The following is a 14725-nucleotide window of genomic DNA, read 5'->3' as shown; positions in this document are numbered from 1 at the left end:
TCACAAAGGAGGATCAAAGGCTGACACAAGTAATTATAGACTTGTGAGTTTAACTTCTGTTCCGGGAAAATTAATGGATGCACTGGTTAAAGAAGCACTGCAGGATCATTTAGACAAGAATTCAGTTATTGCTCAGACACAGCATGGTTTTGTTAAGGGGCAGTCTTGCCTGACCAATTTGATTGGATACTATGATGCAGTCACAAAAGAACTGGATGCAGGGAATAACTTTGATATTATATACTTGGATCTTAGAAAGGCTTTTGACACTGTTGCACATGGAAGACTGCTGCACAAATTGGAGCAGTGTGGCATTGGAGGCAAATTGCTGCTATGGATAAAGGGGTGGTTGAGGAGGAGAAGACAGAGAGTGGTAATCAATGGACACTGCTCATGGTGGACTAATGTTATTAGTGGAGTTCCTCAGGGTTCAGTATTGGGTCCATTATTGTTTTCTGTATTTATATATGATATTGGTGATGGTATATCAAGTTTAATGTCCAAGTTTGCAGACGATATGAAGGTTGGCAGGGTTGTCAAGGACACGGCTGACACTATGCTGCTGCAACAGGATCTGGAAAGATTGAGCAGATGGGCTGAAAGGTGGCAAATGAAGTTTAACATTGACAAATGTAAAGTACTACATATGGGAAACAGCAACCCCAGAGCAACATATCAACTCTGTGGTACTACACTGACAGTGGCAGAGAATGAAAGGGACCTGGGGTTGTGCAGGCAGATATGAAGTTCTCTGAGCAGTGCAGACAGGCTGCAAGAGTAGCTCATGGTGTATTGTCAATGATATATAGGAATTTTTCTAGCAGGGAAAAGGAGGTGATTATTTCCTTGTATAAGGCAATGGTCAGGCCACACATAGAGTATTGTATAAAGGCCTAGAGGCCTCATTTCAAGAAGGATGTAGAGCTGCTGGAACGAGTACAGAGAAAGGCAACAAGATTAGTGAATGGAACAAAGGGGTACTCTTACGAAGAAAGGCCTAAGTTTTGCAAATTACAGTGTCTGGAGTCTAGGCACCAGCGAGGTGATCTGATAGAGGTGTATAAAGCCTTGAATGGTTTGAGCATGCTCAATGCTGATGGGATTCTTCCTCTTGCTCAGAATAATCACCTGAGAGGGCATAAATTCAAATTGAGGAAAGACAGATGTAGGATAGACGTGTGGAAATTTGCCTTTAGCCAGCGGGTGGTTGGTTGGTGGAACAGACTTCCATCCCTTGTCGTGGAAGTTGATAGCCTAAATAAGTTTAAGGCTCAGCTGGACAGGTACTTCGAACGAACAGAGGGGTGTAGTGGAAGTTGGTTATTTTTTATTTATTTTTTTTTTTTTTTTGGGCTGATGCTGCATAAGCTTGCTTTCTTGCATCAAATGCCTCTACTAATGCTAATGCTAATGTTTACAAAAGAATTGTGTCAATGAGAAATTATGGGAGTAAAGTTGAAAAAATGTAATTAATGATGTTGAAATTTCACACGATTATTTAATGAAAAAACTTTCAAGCCTACAGGCCAGTAAGGCTCCTGGGGTTGATGGCATATATCCTATAATCTTAAGGGAGGCAGCAAGTGAGTGCACTGAATGATTGAGGCTAATTATGAGAGCATCACTGGACTCGGGAGTAATTCTGTTGGATTGGAAAAGTGGCAATGTATCTTCAATACATAAGGGTGGTTCTCAAGAATTAAGTGGGAAATTACCAGCCAGTCAGTTTAACTTCAGTAGTAGGGAAAATCATGGAGAGAATGATCAAGGGTGGAATTCAATATCATATAGATGAAATGGAATTCTGAAGGATACTCAGCAGAACCATGCCGAGGGTGAGGCGAACGAGGCTCTTGCCTCAGGTTAAAAGCTGAAAGTGGCACCAAAAGAAAGATTAAATAATTGCAAACATTTCCATCATTAACAGTAGGGCACAATTTTTGATTCTTGCCTCAGGTACTATCATGACTTGGCACGGCCCTGATATTCAGCATGGTTTTGTAAATGGAAAATCATGTTTAACTAATCTGGTTAGCTATTTTGACAGGGTCACTCAAGAGCTGGACTTAGGGAATTCTTTTGCTTCTTGAAAGGGTCCAAAATTGGGTAACTCACCTGGTGAGATTGGCAAAAGGGTATCTACAAGAGAGAAAGACTTTGAATATGTGGGTTACAGAGCTTGGAAACTAGGCACCTTAGAGGAGACTTAATTGAGGTGTTTAAGGCTCTAAGAGGCATTAGTAAAATGAATGAGGACAAAATTTTCACTATTATAAACGATCCTAGAACTAGGGACCATAATTTCAAGTTACAGTGGGGGGGGGGGGAGATGTTTAGACTGGATTGCAGGAAATTTTATTTTAGCTAGCAAGTTATAAATTGCTGGAATAAGTTACCTGCATGGGTTGTAGAGGCTGACAATTTGAGAAAATGCAAAGGTCAGCTGGATAATTACCTATGGGAGGAGGAAAACACATAAGTTGTCTATTTCCTTTTCTCTTATTAATTATTTATTTTTTAATTTTCTTATTATTATTAGTATATATTTTTTTATTATTATTTTACTTAATTCTTTTTTTTTTTTTGGCTGGTGCAGCATAAGCCATAGGCTTTCTTGCACCATGTGGCCATTGCTAATACTACTTTCTATACTGCCACACAGTGAAGACTTGCTAATTACAAATCCACCTTCCAGAGACATATCTTCAGAACTAGATGCTGAATCTGACAAATGGTATCCCCATACTTCTCCTTCAACCCATGCACGGTACTAAGTACTATAGGTTTTGATACCTTTCGTGTTTGGGGTTTTCATAAAAAAAAAAAAAAAAAAAACTGGTATTGCACCTCAGAAGCTTGTTCAATTACAGCACCACCTTTCCTAATCAACAAGTAGATAACTTAGTGAGGGATTGGGCATAACCAAATCCAATGTAGAGCTCCTGACATCTCACTTAAAAGAATGTAACCTATGAGATACCAGATGCAGGGAAGGAGGGATGCATTGAGAGCAGCTCCTCCCACATACAGAAAAAAGAAGTCACTAATGACTTTTACACTACTGTAGAATTCCCGTGCTATTGTTTTGATTGGTCTTTGTGAAGAAATTGGTATTAGGCACAATCCAGAAGAGTGGTGTCTTTTCATAGTCTTTTCACAATGAAATTAAAAAGGGACGTTGCTTCCCAATGGGAATATACACAATTTTGTTGTGCACTCTGTTCACATTAAAGAAAGCTACAGAAATGTGAAGCATGTGTCAAAGAACATCAAATATGTCCAATATAAATGAGATGTCTATGGGGACTTCAAGATGCTGAGTTTCCCTTTTGGGTTTACAGGGGGGTTTCAGAAGTTCCCTTACTTTCTGTGCTTCTGGGTCAGCAGGGCAGTGGATCAGCACTACAGAAGACAATTAGTTTAGTAGTGGCATATGATGCAAGAAAGCAAGCTTATAAAACATCACCTATCCATACCCTACTATAATTTGTCTAGTTCTTCCTTGAATTTATTCAAACTACTTACTTCCACAACAACAGATGGAAGTTTGTTCCAACAATCAACTACCTGCTGGCTGAAGGGAAGCCTCTGCACATCTATCCTACACTCATCTTTCCTTAATTTGATTTCATGTATATAGTTTGAGCAAGAAGAAAGTCATCAGCATTGAGCTTGCTCAGTTCTAGACTTAAGTTGTAGCCTGGCATACATACAATCTATTAAACAATCCCCTAGTTCCAAGAAACAGCTTTGCTGCCACCATTCCATATCAAACTGGGACTGGTCAAACAATGGTGAGGCTTTAAAGCATGTGGCACCATTACTATCTAGTCAACATAGTCAAAACAATACTGAACAGACAGACTCAAACAATACTTTTGTTTGAAGTCATATGCAAATATCAAAGCCAAATTTGAAAAAACATCCCAGTTCACCAGTATCAGATAAATCAACAATTTCACAATTACTAACCTATTTTTGCAAAACACATCAGGTATTACAACAACAAAAAAAAAAAAAAAAACTTGGCCACCCTTCAACCCTCCAACATTGATGTTAGTCAACATTGATTACACTTTTTTTTTATAATTACTCATCATTATAATTACTTAACTGCACAATCTGATAGTAACAGAATAATAAATTTTAATTAATGATATTTTACCTACACAAATTTGGAATTACTCTATAGTTTATTGCAGATATATGTTATGCACTGCCTGTTGAAAACAAGTAATAACCACATATATTTGTATATTCACAAGAAAGGAACTTTTTAATTTTACTCAACTACTATTCTACATATTTTGCATAACAAAGATAAAAACAATGCTTTGTTTATTTATTTTCAGACTTACTCTTTTCAAGCTATATCCAGCATTAAATATGATTGGAGGAAGAATAATGTTGAAAAATATTTCTGGATCAAATGTTGCCTGTAGAAGAAAGGATAATATGTGTATTATAAATCACAACCAAAAAAAGAATCAACTTTATATTAATGGCTATAAGAATACTTCAACACAATAGTAATAGTAGTAGCAGTGGCAGTAGAAATATAGTAGTACACTGTTCTGAGTTGAAACTGAAAGAAATTATTTTTTGGAACCGGCTATATGGAAGCATGTGCTTCCATATAGCTGGATTTGTGAACTAAGAAGTCAAAAGAAAAATGACAGATACAATTAAAACAAAGCAGAACAAAGGATTTCATCTGCCAGGACCCTACCTCAACACGTAACAAATGGCAGCAGTATCCAAAATAACCGAGTAACACAGCATTTCAGTAATAACTAAAATTAAGGGCTGGGTTGAAAGGCTATGGTCATACAGTAATAGTATTCGTCACAGTGCAAGAAGGTCACAGGCTTTCACTACACTGGCAAAAAAAAAAGAAAAAAAAAACACCAAGAAAACCAGTAAGAAAATACAAATTATATGCTTTTCTCCTCATACAAGAAACTATCCGGTTTAGCTTTGAATTCATTCAAACTGTCACTATGAGGGCAAACTTATTCCAGCAATCAATGACTCACTGGCTAAAAGAAAACTTCCTACAATGTAATCTAAACCTCAACCTCTGTAATTTTGAATTTATGGCCCCTAGTTCTGGAATTATTTGTAACAGTGAAAATTCCAGCTTCATTAATTTTACTAATCCCTCTCGCTGCATTATAAACCTCAATCAGGTCACCTCTGAGGTACCTAGTTGCCAACTCTGCAGCCTATATACTCAGAATCTTTCCTCATGGTTTCTCTTTTTGCTGATATCAACAGTGAGTTGCCTGTGCTTGGACCCTTTCAAGAAGCTCGACGTCTTTATCAGATGTCTCCATACTTCAACACAGTATTCCAAATGTGGTCTTAAATTTACAGAAAAATATTTGATAAATCATCAATAATACGACATAGGCTTTCCTGGCTGCCTTTTTACACCATTCAGAAAACTTCATATCTGCCTATATCATAACTCCCAGATCCCTTTCTTCCTGTACTGTTTTCAATTCGACTCCACCAAGTGTATTATTTATTTTGGGGTTGCTCTTCCCCAAATGTAAGACCTTGCATTTTGCTGCATTAAAACTTAGTAGCCACTTTTCCGACTATTCCTGAAGCCTGTTCAAGTCGTCCTGAAGGAGCACTGCTTGACAGTGATCATTACCAACTCTACTAATCTTTACATCATCTTCAAATTTTGACATCACGCTTTCTATCCCTTCACTTCAGATTGGTGTAATGTCAGGACCCAACTCCTGACATTACACCAATCTGAAGAATATCTATTAATCACAGCCCTTTGCCTTCTACCCTGCAGCCACTTAGCAGTCCATCTTAGAATCTTACCAATAATCTGAACCTGTTCAAGTTTATACAGTAATCTCCTGTGAGCAACTGAGTCAAATGCTTTGCTAAAATCCAAATAAACTATGTCCAAATTGTTCCCTACATCTAGTTTACAAGTAACTGTATCAAAATAGCTTACTAGATTAGTTAAACATGATTTTCCCTTAACAAAACCGTGTTGTGGTTTTGTTAGAATGTTAGAATTTAGAATGCCATATCTGTCTAAATGTCCCTGGATTGCACTTTAATCATTGCCTCTAAGATTTTTCCTACCACTGAAGTCAGACTAACTGGTCTGTAGTTACCAACTTCACTCTTAGAACTGTCTTTATGTATTGGTGATATGTTGGCACTTCTCCAATCCAAAGGAATCTCCCACGTCCAAAGATGCCTTCACAATTGCTTATTGAACCTCAATGGTTCAATACAATCCCTGGCTGGCAGGACCTGCCAGAGTAAATAATTATAATACTGGTATACCTGGTCTGCTTCCATGGGGCACAGTGGGACAACTTTGAGTCCCATTAGGGGCCTAGTGGCTAAATGACCAGAGGAACAATGGTACATAACACTACACATGTGTTCAAAATCCATACACCTTTAAACCTCTGGCATTGACAGTGTTCTGTTTCACACCCACAATGTATACTATGCAGAGATGGGGGAAACCCCTGTTGCCGTTTGACACTAAACACACTCTACACTCCCCGGCAGTCTCCCTCAAAACTACCGGGTATATGCCATCAACTCTGGGAGCCTTACTTCCCTTTATGCTCAAAAGTTTTTCTGATGAACAATCATCTAAAATTATGAAATCACTAATTTCATATGGCTCTGCCTGACTTGCATAGTGCCTCTTCTCAGCATGAAAGATCTCCCGTCAGTAAAGACCAATGCAAAGTACCTATTCAATTCATCTGCAACATCAGCTGGTTTATCTAAGAATTTCCCACACCCAATGCACGAGGCTCTGATCTAATATGCTATGCATTCCACTTACAAATAAAATACTTACTTCCCTTTATGCTCAAAAGTTTTTCTGATGAACAATCATCTAAAATTATGAAATCACTAATTTCATATGGCTCTGCCTGACTTGCATAGTGCCTCTTCTCAGCATGAAAGATCTCCCGTCAGTAAAGACCAATGCAAAGTACCTATTCAATTCATCTGCAACATCAGCTGGTTTATCTAAGAATTTCCCACACCCAATGCACGAGGCTCTGATCTAATATGCTATGCATTCCACTTACAAATAAAATACTTACCTAGTGAAGTCAGAATTTCTCCAATGATCATCCCTACACAGTGCCTTCCAAAAAAGTATACACTATGCTGTGATTCCAAAAATCCTTACTTTCTATTTCGATACAGAGCAGACTTTTATGAAAGTAATTCCTGTATATTTGTTTTTCCATTCACACACTTTTGAAATAATTTCTGGGCAAAATAAAGCCGGAATTTAGAAGGGCCCCTTCCTCAATATCTCTCTGTGCAATACATTAATTTTCTCGGTGCAGAAACACAGTTCATCACCATAGATAGCGAAACATGTAGCACTGTATTACAAATCTGTTAGATTAGTATAGTATTATCAATTAATCAATAAAATTTATTAATCTTATTAAATTTCATTGTCAATTAAATTGTACTTTTTAACTAAATACATATAACGACCTATTTTACAAATGTAACATTATAAATACATATAACTTGATAGAAGATCGAATGTTATATAGCATAACTCGGAGATAATACTCAATACTGAAATGTATATATAGTGTTATAACTGCATTGGGATATAAGTTTAGGGTTGCAATCCTCAGAAGCATTGCTCCAAAGAGTAGTACGAGTGGTCTTTGAAACTTTATTAAAGCAAGGCACTATCTTTTCTTTGATGAAATGAATGTGTAGTTTGGGCACTATGCTTAAAGAACATGAATTGTGCCCAAACGTGAAACAGGAACTATATACTTTCTATTAACAACCGACAAACTGATTTAAGTTAAACTAGTTTGTTGGCCGTTAACAGAAATTATATAGTGATATGCAACCCAAAGATCAACGCCTGTTTTCCAATGAAAGAGGAAAGCTTTTGACACATTATTATTATTTATAGAAGGGAATCACCAAGAAAGAGAAGAATGATGGGCGAAGGTAAAGAAAGCCAACACGAGAACGACAAGAAATGTCAGATAACTTACGTGGAAAATTAGTTTTCCAATACGACACTCTAGGGCTGCTCGCTCAGTAAACAGACAGTAGATGTTATTGGTCTGGAGCAAAGTTGAGAACGATATATTGATTGACAGGTGGGCATGGCAAACGATGTGCTGATTGGTGCGCGAACACAACACACGATAACATCAATTTAGTATCACTTTAGTAGCACTCAGAAGCACTAATGATAACTTGCCCTAATGAACGCTTTCCATAATGGTGAAAAAAGGTCAGGTTACCTCCACTTAAATCGCATGGGAGCTTGACCCCCCCCTCCCGAAATGGAGGGGTAGCCTAATCTTTTTTCTTTAGAATCAGTCATATTTAGAAATACATTAATAAAAATAATAATAATTTTTTATGAACATTTTTATTTTCTTGTTCAATAATATGCCCTAATGGTGAAAAAAAGGTCAGGTTACCTCCACTTGAATCCCATGGGAGCTTGAACCCCTCCCGAAATGGAGGGAGTAACCTAACCTTTTTTCTTTAGAATCATAGGTGGACTAGCATAAATTGTTTATTAACAAAATATTAATTTTTTATTAATATACTTTTATTTTTAAGGACAGGTTACGAAATATAATGAAAAATAAAGAAACCTTTCCCTTTTTTTTGTAACCAAACATAAATCAACAGTATAGTAAAAACACTCATGAACTCCTAAAATCGGCTTTTAATAATGAGAAAAAACAATGAAGAACATTAGCATTAGCATTAGTAGAGGCATTTGATGCAAGAAAGCAAACTTATGCAGCATCAGCCAAAAAAAAAAAAAAAAAAAACCACTTCCACTTCACCCCTCTGTTCGTTCAAAATACCTGTCCAGCTGAGCCTTAAACTTATTTAGGCTATCAACCTCCACGACAAGGGATGGAAGTCTGTTCCGCCAACCAATCACCCGCTGGCTAAAGGCAAATTTCCGCACGTCTATCCTACATCTGTCTTTCCTCAATTTGAATTTATGCCCTCTCAGGTGCCCTCTCTGCCTATAACTGAGCTAGAGGAAGAATCCCATCAGAATTGAGCATGCTCAAACCATTCAAGGCTATATACACCTCTATCAGATCACCTCGCTGGTGCCTAGTCTCCAGACACTAAATTGCAAAACTTAAGTCTTTAAGAGCACCCCTTTGTTCCATTCACACTAATCTTGTTGCCCTTCTCTGTACTCGTTCCAGCAGCTCTACATCCTTCTTAAAATGAGGCCTCCAGACGTGTATACAGTACTCTAGGTGTGGCCTGACCATTGCCTTATACGAGGGAATAATCACCTCCTTATCCCTGCTGGAAAAATTCCTGTATATCATTGACAATACTCCATGAGCGACTCTTGCAGCCCGTCTGCACTGCTCAGAGAACTTCATATCTGCCTGCACAACAACCCCCAAGTCCCTTTCATTCTCTACCACTGTCAGCGTAGTACCACAGAGTTGATACGTTGCTCTGGGGTTGCTGTTTCCCATGTGTAGTACTTTACATTCGTCAATGTTAAACTTCATTTGCCACATTTCACCCCATGTGCTCAACCGTTCCAGATCCTGTTGCAGCAGCATAGTGTCAGTAGTGTCCTTGACAACCCTGCCAACCTTTGTATCATCTGCAAACTTGGACATTAAGCTTGATATACCATCATCAATATCATTTATAAATACAGAAAACAATAAGGGACCCAACACTGTGCCCTGAGGGACTCCACTAATAACATTAGTCCACGATGAGCAGTGTCCATTGATTACCACTCTCTGTCTCCTCCCCCTCAACCACCCTTATCCATAGCAGCAATTTGCCTCCAATGTCACACTGCTCCAAATTGTGTAACAGTCTTCCATGTGCAACAGTATAAAAAGCCTTTCTAAGATCCAAGTATATAATATCAAAGCTATTCCCTGCATCCAGTTCTTTTGTAACTGCATCATAGTATCCAATCAAATTGGTCAGGCAAGACTTCCCCTTAACAAAACCATGCTGTGTCCGAGCTATAACTGAAGTCTTGTCTAAATGATCCTGCAGTGCTTCTTTAACCAGTGCCTCCATTAATTTTCCTGGAACAGAAGTTAAGCTCACAGGTCTATAATTACTTGTGTCAGCCTTTGATCCTCCTTTGTGAATTGGGGTCACATTTGCACATTTCCAGTCTATGGGTACCTCCCCTGAGTCCAAGGAAGCTCTCATAATTATGGTTAAGGGTTTGCTTACTTCCTTTAATATAACTGGATAGATCCCATCCACCCCGGGTGCCTTTCTTGTGTTTATCTTCAACAATTTCTCCTCCACTTTACTCCCAGTTATTTCAAGATTCTGTAGCTTACTGCTAGAGTTGAATACACCTCTGGCATTCCCCTCGCTGAATAACTCCTCATGTGTGAATGTCGATGCAAAATATTCATTTAGTTTGTTAACTATCTGAGCAGGAAAATCACCAGTTGACCCATCAATATCAAGTGGACCAATCTGATTCATCCCCTTCCTTCTAGAGTTTACATAAGTAAAGAACTCTTTGCTGTTTTTCTTTGCATCCCTTGCCAAGGATTTCTCGTAATCTGCCTTCGCTTGCCTAACCTCCTTTGTAACTTGGTTGCATATCAACTTGTATCTATCATAGGCTTCTGTGTCATGTGTTAATTTGTAAGTATCCCATGCATTTTTCTTCTCTGCCATATGCCTCATTAGTTCATCTGACATCCATTTTGGCCTAAACCTTGAACAATATTTCTTAGTTGGTATGTAAAGCCTAGTAGCTTCCAAGATAAGTTCTTTGAATGCTTCCCATTTTGAATTTGCTGTTGGTAACATCATCAGTTGGTCCCACTGTATAGAATTTAAATACTGTCTCAGTCCATCGTAGTCACCTTTACGGAAGCAATAACCCTTCCCTTTACCCCTAATGGTAGTTACCTCTTTGTGTAAATCCCACTTCAGCACACTGTGATCACTGCCACCTAGTGGTTCATTTATCTGCAGATTCTTAATGCATGAAGAATCACTGCTGATAATCAAATCAAGAGTATTACTCCCTCTAGTTGCCTCCCGAACATGCTGATGTAGAAAACAATCATCCAATAAATCCACAAAAGCCTTGCTAGTGTGTGAGTGACCAGCCCCCAAATTCCAGTCAATATCTGGGAAATTAAAATCTCCCATTATAAGACTCTCTGATTTACTGGCCCACTCTATTTCCCTGTACAGTTTCTTATTATACTCATCAGAGTCATTAGGCCTATAGCACACTCCTACTCTCAATTTTGATCTCCCAATGCTTATGTCACACCAAACTGACTCAACACTGCACTGTCCAGCGATGTCGACTGGCTTCACTTCCTTGGTTTTTATGTGTTTCTTAACTAATAGCATAACCCCTCCCCCTTCCCATCCTTTCTGTAGACGTTGTACTCCCCAAATTCCAGTTCTGCATCCCTTATATCTGTGTGACACCACGTCTCTGATATCCCAACAATATCTGCCTTTGATGTTTTGAGCAATACCTCAAATCCATCAAATTTGTTTACTAAACTCCTAGCATTGGTGTACACGCAAGTATACCTGCACCTGTTTCTATTCTTAGCTACCCTAACACAACCCATGTTAGGGTAGCTAAGAACACAACTCATGTGTTTACTTGTACCGCAATGGCTCCCAGCAGTCTCTGAAATATCATGCATCTTGTTTTTCAGGCTTCTGCTCATTCTAATAGAAGCAGTGCAAGAATCTCTTTCACCTCTGCCAGTGGCTACTGTCAATCTATTGGTCTTTGTCTCCCCCCAAGCTAGCAGTTTTCCGACCCACCTAACACTGCCTCGATAGCATCAGCAAATATTCTTGCACCCTTTCTATTTAAGTGTATCCCATCCCTGTAGAAGCAATCTCTCCCGTTAACAAGTACAGTCCAGGCTGAAAAAAATTCTACCCCTTGAGCCTTGCACAATCTTTCCAGGGCCGAATTGATCGACAAGGCTCTCATCATATACTCCCTCCTATCGTGTCTGGGCAGAATTGCAGACACTTTCAAATTCAACCCTAATTCTTGGCTTTTGTTCAACAGTGACCTGTACTTGTTAAGTAATTCTGCCGGTCTCCTACTCTTAATTTCATTAGTGCCAACATGTACAACTATATCACCTTTTGTGCCCTTAAAAGATGATATTCGCTCTACAACGTCATCAACCTTTGCCCCTGGCAGACATATCCTGGTCCTGTTCCACCTATCCTTTTTACAAAGCATGTTCCCCGTTTCCCTGACAATAGATTCACCAACAACTACTAGTTCCTTCGGGACCAGTGCATTCTGCCTTGGGGGTTGCCTCTGTGTCACGCGAGGCCCAAGTGCAAGCTCTAGCATTGATGTGGGCAGCTGAGAGCTTGATGGGGCCCTCAATTTAGTTTCTTCGAGGGCATCCACTCTGTCCTTCAAGCTCTCATATAGGCCCACAAGAACGCTGAGTTGTTGCCTGATATCGATACACTCCTTGCATCGCGCGCACACACAAAGACATCCCCCATGGCAGTATCATGTCCCGTACCCAATTGCTCTGCAAACATCAAGCAAACAGTGCATTTTATAAGGCTGTGTGTCAGAGGACAACTGCACCCCTCAGTTCTGCTCTGAGCCACAGCACTTCCATTAGCTTGAGCCTTTTGCTTTGCTGCTCTGGTCTGAGTCATGGTTCTATTAATTTATTAATTAATTATGTTACGTTTGTAATCTAAGTCGTTATATGTATCTATTTAAAAGTACAATTTAACTGCTAATGAAGTTCAACTAACGCTATCTAGTACAGTATATAACTATCGTATCACAAAGGCGGGAACTTACGAACTTTATATCTATGGACACTTAAGTATTAATTAAATTTCAAATCTCGCTGTCTCAATTCAGAATAAACTAACGCTCCTTACTAGGTCTATAAGCTACTTACAGAAATAATTAGATGTAAAAAATATTCAATCAAGCGGCTAAATATGGCTAAAGAACTTCTCGTTCAGTGGAGTTGCAAACACATGGATACCCTTACCGATACTTTTATGCAATTACAAGGCCGAGTAAAGAATAAATACACCAAATTAATCAGAAAATCAAAAAATAATGTTATACTACTAAATTTAAATCAAAAGTTTTAGAAAAACAATAATTTCAAATCAATAAATAAGAAAAATCTACTTAGCGGCTTTGAACACGACCATCTCTTAGTAGCCTCGTCAGCAGGATAAAAACATAAAAATGAACAGAACGAAACTCTTATTAATTTAGTTTTCATCAAAAAATCAACCAACGTTTTATTTTCCTTACAAATTTCTTCTTCTTTAAAAGATTCATTGCTACCATTACCTGTTTACCGTTCATCACAAAAATATTATGCACCATTCTTTACTCATAAATACACATTATAATGCCAACCAACGACTACACATTAGCTTGTCGTCGTCGCGCCCACCACCAATCATTTCATCGTTTGCCACGCCTACCTATCAATCAATATATCCTTCTCAATTTCAGCTCCAGACAGATAACACCTACCATCTGTTTACCGAGTAAGCAGCGCTAGAGTCCAATGTCAGGAAACTAATTTTCCGCAGAAGTTATCCAACGTTTTTTGTCGTTCTCATGTGTTGACTTTCTTTATCTTAGTCGAATGATCATATCCAGCTTAGGACCCTGGGTGTGCCAAGTCCATACTCACAAGATGTGAGCCACATGAAAGACTTTTCTTTTCTTTTTTTTTTTTTTGTGAAAACCCCAAACACGAGAGGTATCACAATCTATAGTACTTGGTACCATGCTTGGGTTGGAGATTGAGAAGGCGAAAGAAGATATTCATTGACATTAGACTTGAACTTCTGTAGACTATAATTTTCAGGAAATATGTATGAAGGAAGGTTGTTCCAAAAACGGCAGTTGAATGAATAAACGAGGAAGATGAAAAGTTGGTTCTGTGAGTTTGAAGTTTAGTAAATGGATGTTGGCTGGTGGCAGCTTTGGCAAGAGACCAGAATGCTCTGCTACCATTAGGGCAAGAAGCAAGTTTTCTACTCTTAGCCTGTGCAAAGACTCTAGTTTGGACTGATTAATAACTGCTTTACAATTGTTGTGAGCTTTGGTGTAGGCAGAAAATGAAACTGGAGAATTAGAAACAAGCCAATTACGATATGCAACATTCTTTTCTTGAACAGCTTTAGCACATTTATTGGAAAACAAAGGTTTAGATAAAGGTCAAGATTTTAAAGTGGAATAAAGGATCCCATTCCTACAAGAATAATTTCACTGACATGATCTGGGCATATATTGACATCAGAAGTTTTGAAACAGTAATTCGACCAAGGAGAAGAAGAATATAAATCTCGCAGGTCATCCCATTTTGCATTCTTGTAATGCCAAACAACAAGAGGTTGGGAATAGCCATGAGATAAAGGCTCCAATGGGGAAGAGACAATCACCAAGTTGTGATCTGAAGTGCCTAAAGGACCTCTCATTTCGACCATGTACTTAGAAGGGTTGTTTGTGAGAAAAAAGGTCAAGCGAGTTGCCTGTATGGTTAGGATTGTCCGGTATTCTTGTAGGTAAATGAACAATCTCTGCAAGGTCATTAGTAATTGCAAAAGCCTAATTGAATTGTGAACATTAAAATTCACCAAGGAAAATTACCTCACTGTTAGGAAAGTTGGA

The 14725-nt window shown here is 38.5% G+C and overlaps 1 protein-coding gene across 1 annotated transcript in view; it reads right to left on the bottom strand.

The window, feature by feature from the left end:
* Positions 1-14725, bottom strand: part of LOC150091132 (sodium/hydrogen exchanger 9-like) — a 412040-nt gene that overhangs the window by 356015 nt on the left and 41300 nt on the right. Inside the window, 1 exon segment of the mRNA XM_090387366.1 lies at positions 4359-4436. Within this exon segment, the coding sequence (XP_090243492.1) occupies positions 4359-4436 (78 nt within the window).

This window comes from Mastigoproctus giganteus, chromosome 1 (assembly GCF_048544385.1).
Source record: "Mastigoproctus giganteus isolate SK-2022 chromosome 1, ASM4854438v1, whole genome shotgun sequence".
Taxonomy (NCBI): Eukaryota; Metazoa; Arthropoda; class Arachnida; order Uropygi; family Thelyphonidae; genus Mastigoproctus; species Mastigoproctus giganteus.
Note: the sequence above shows the minus strand (reverse complement) of the source record. Positions and strands in the feature narration are given on the sequence as shown.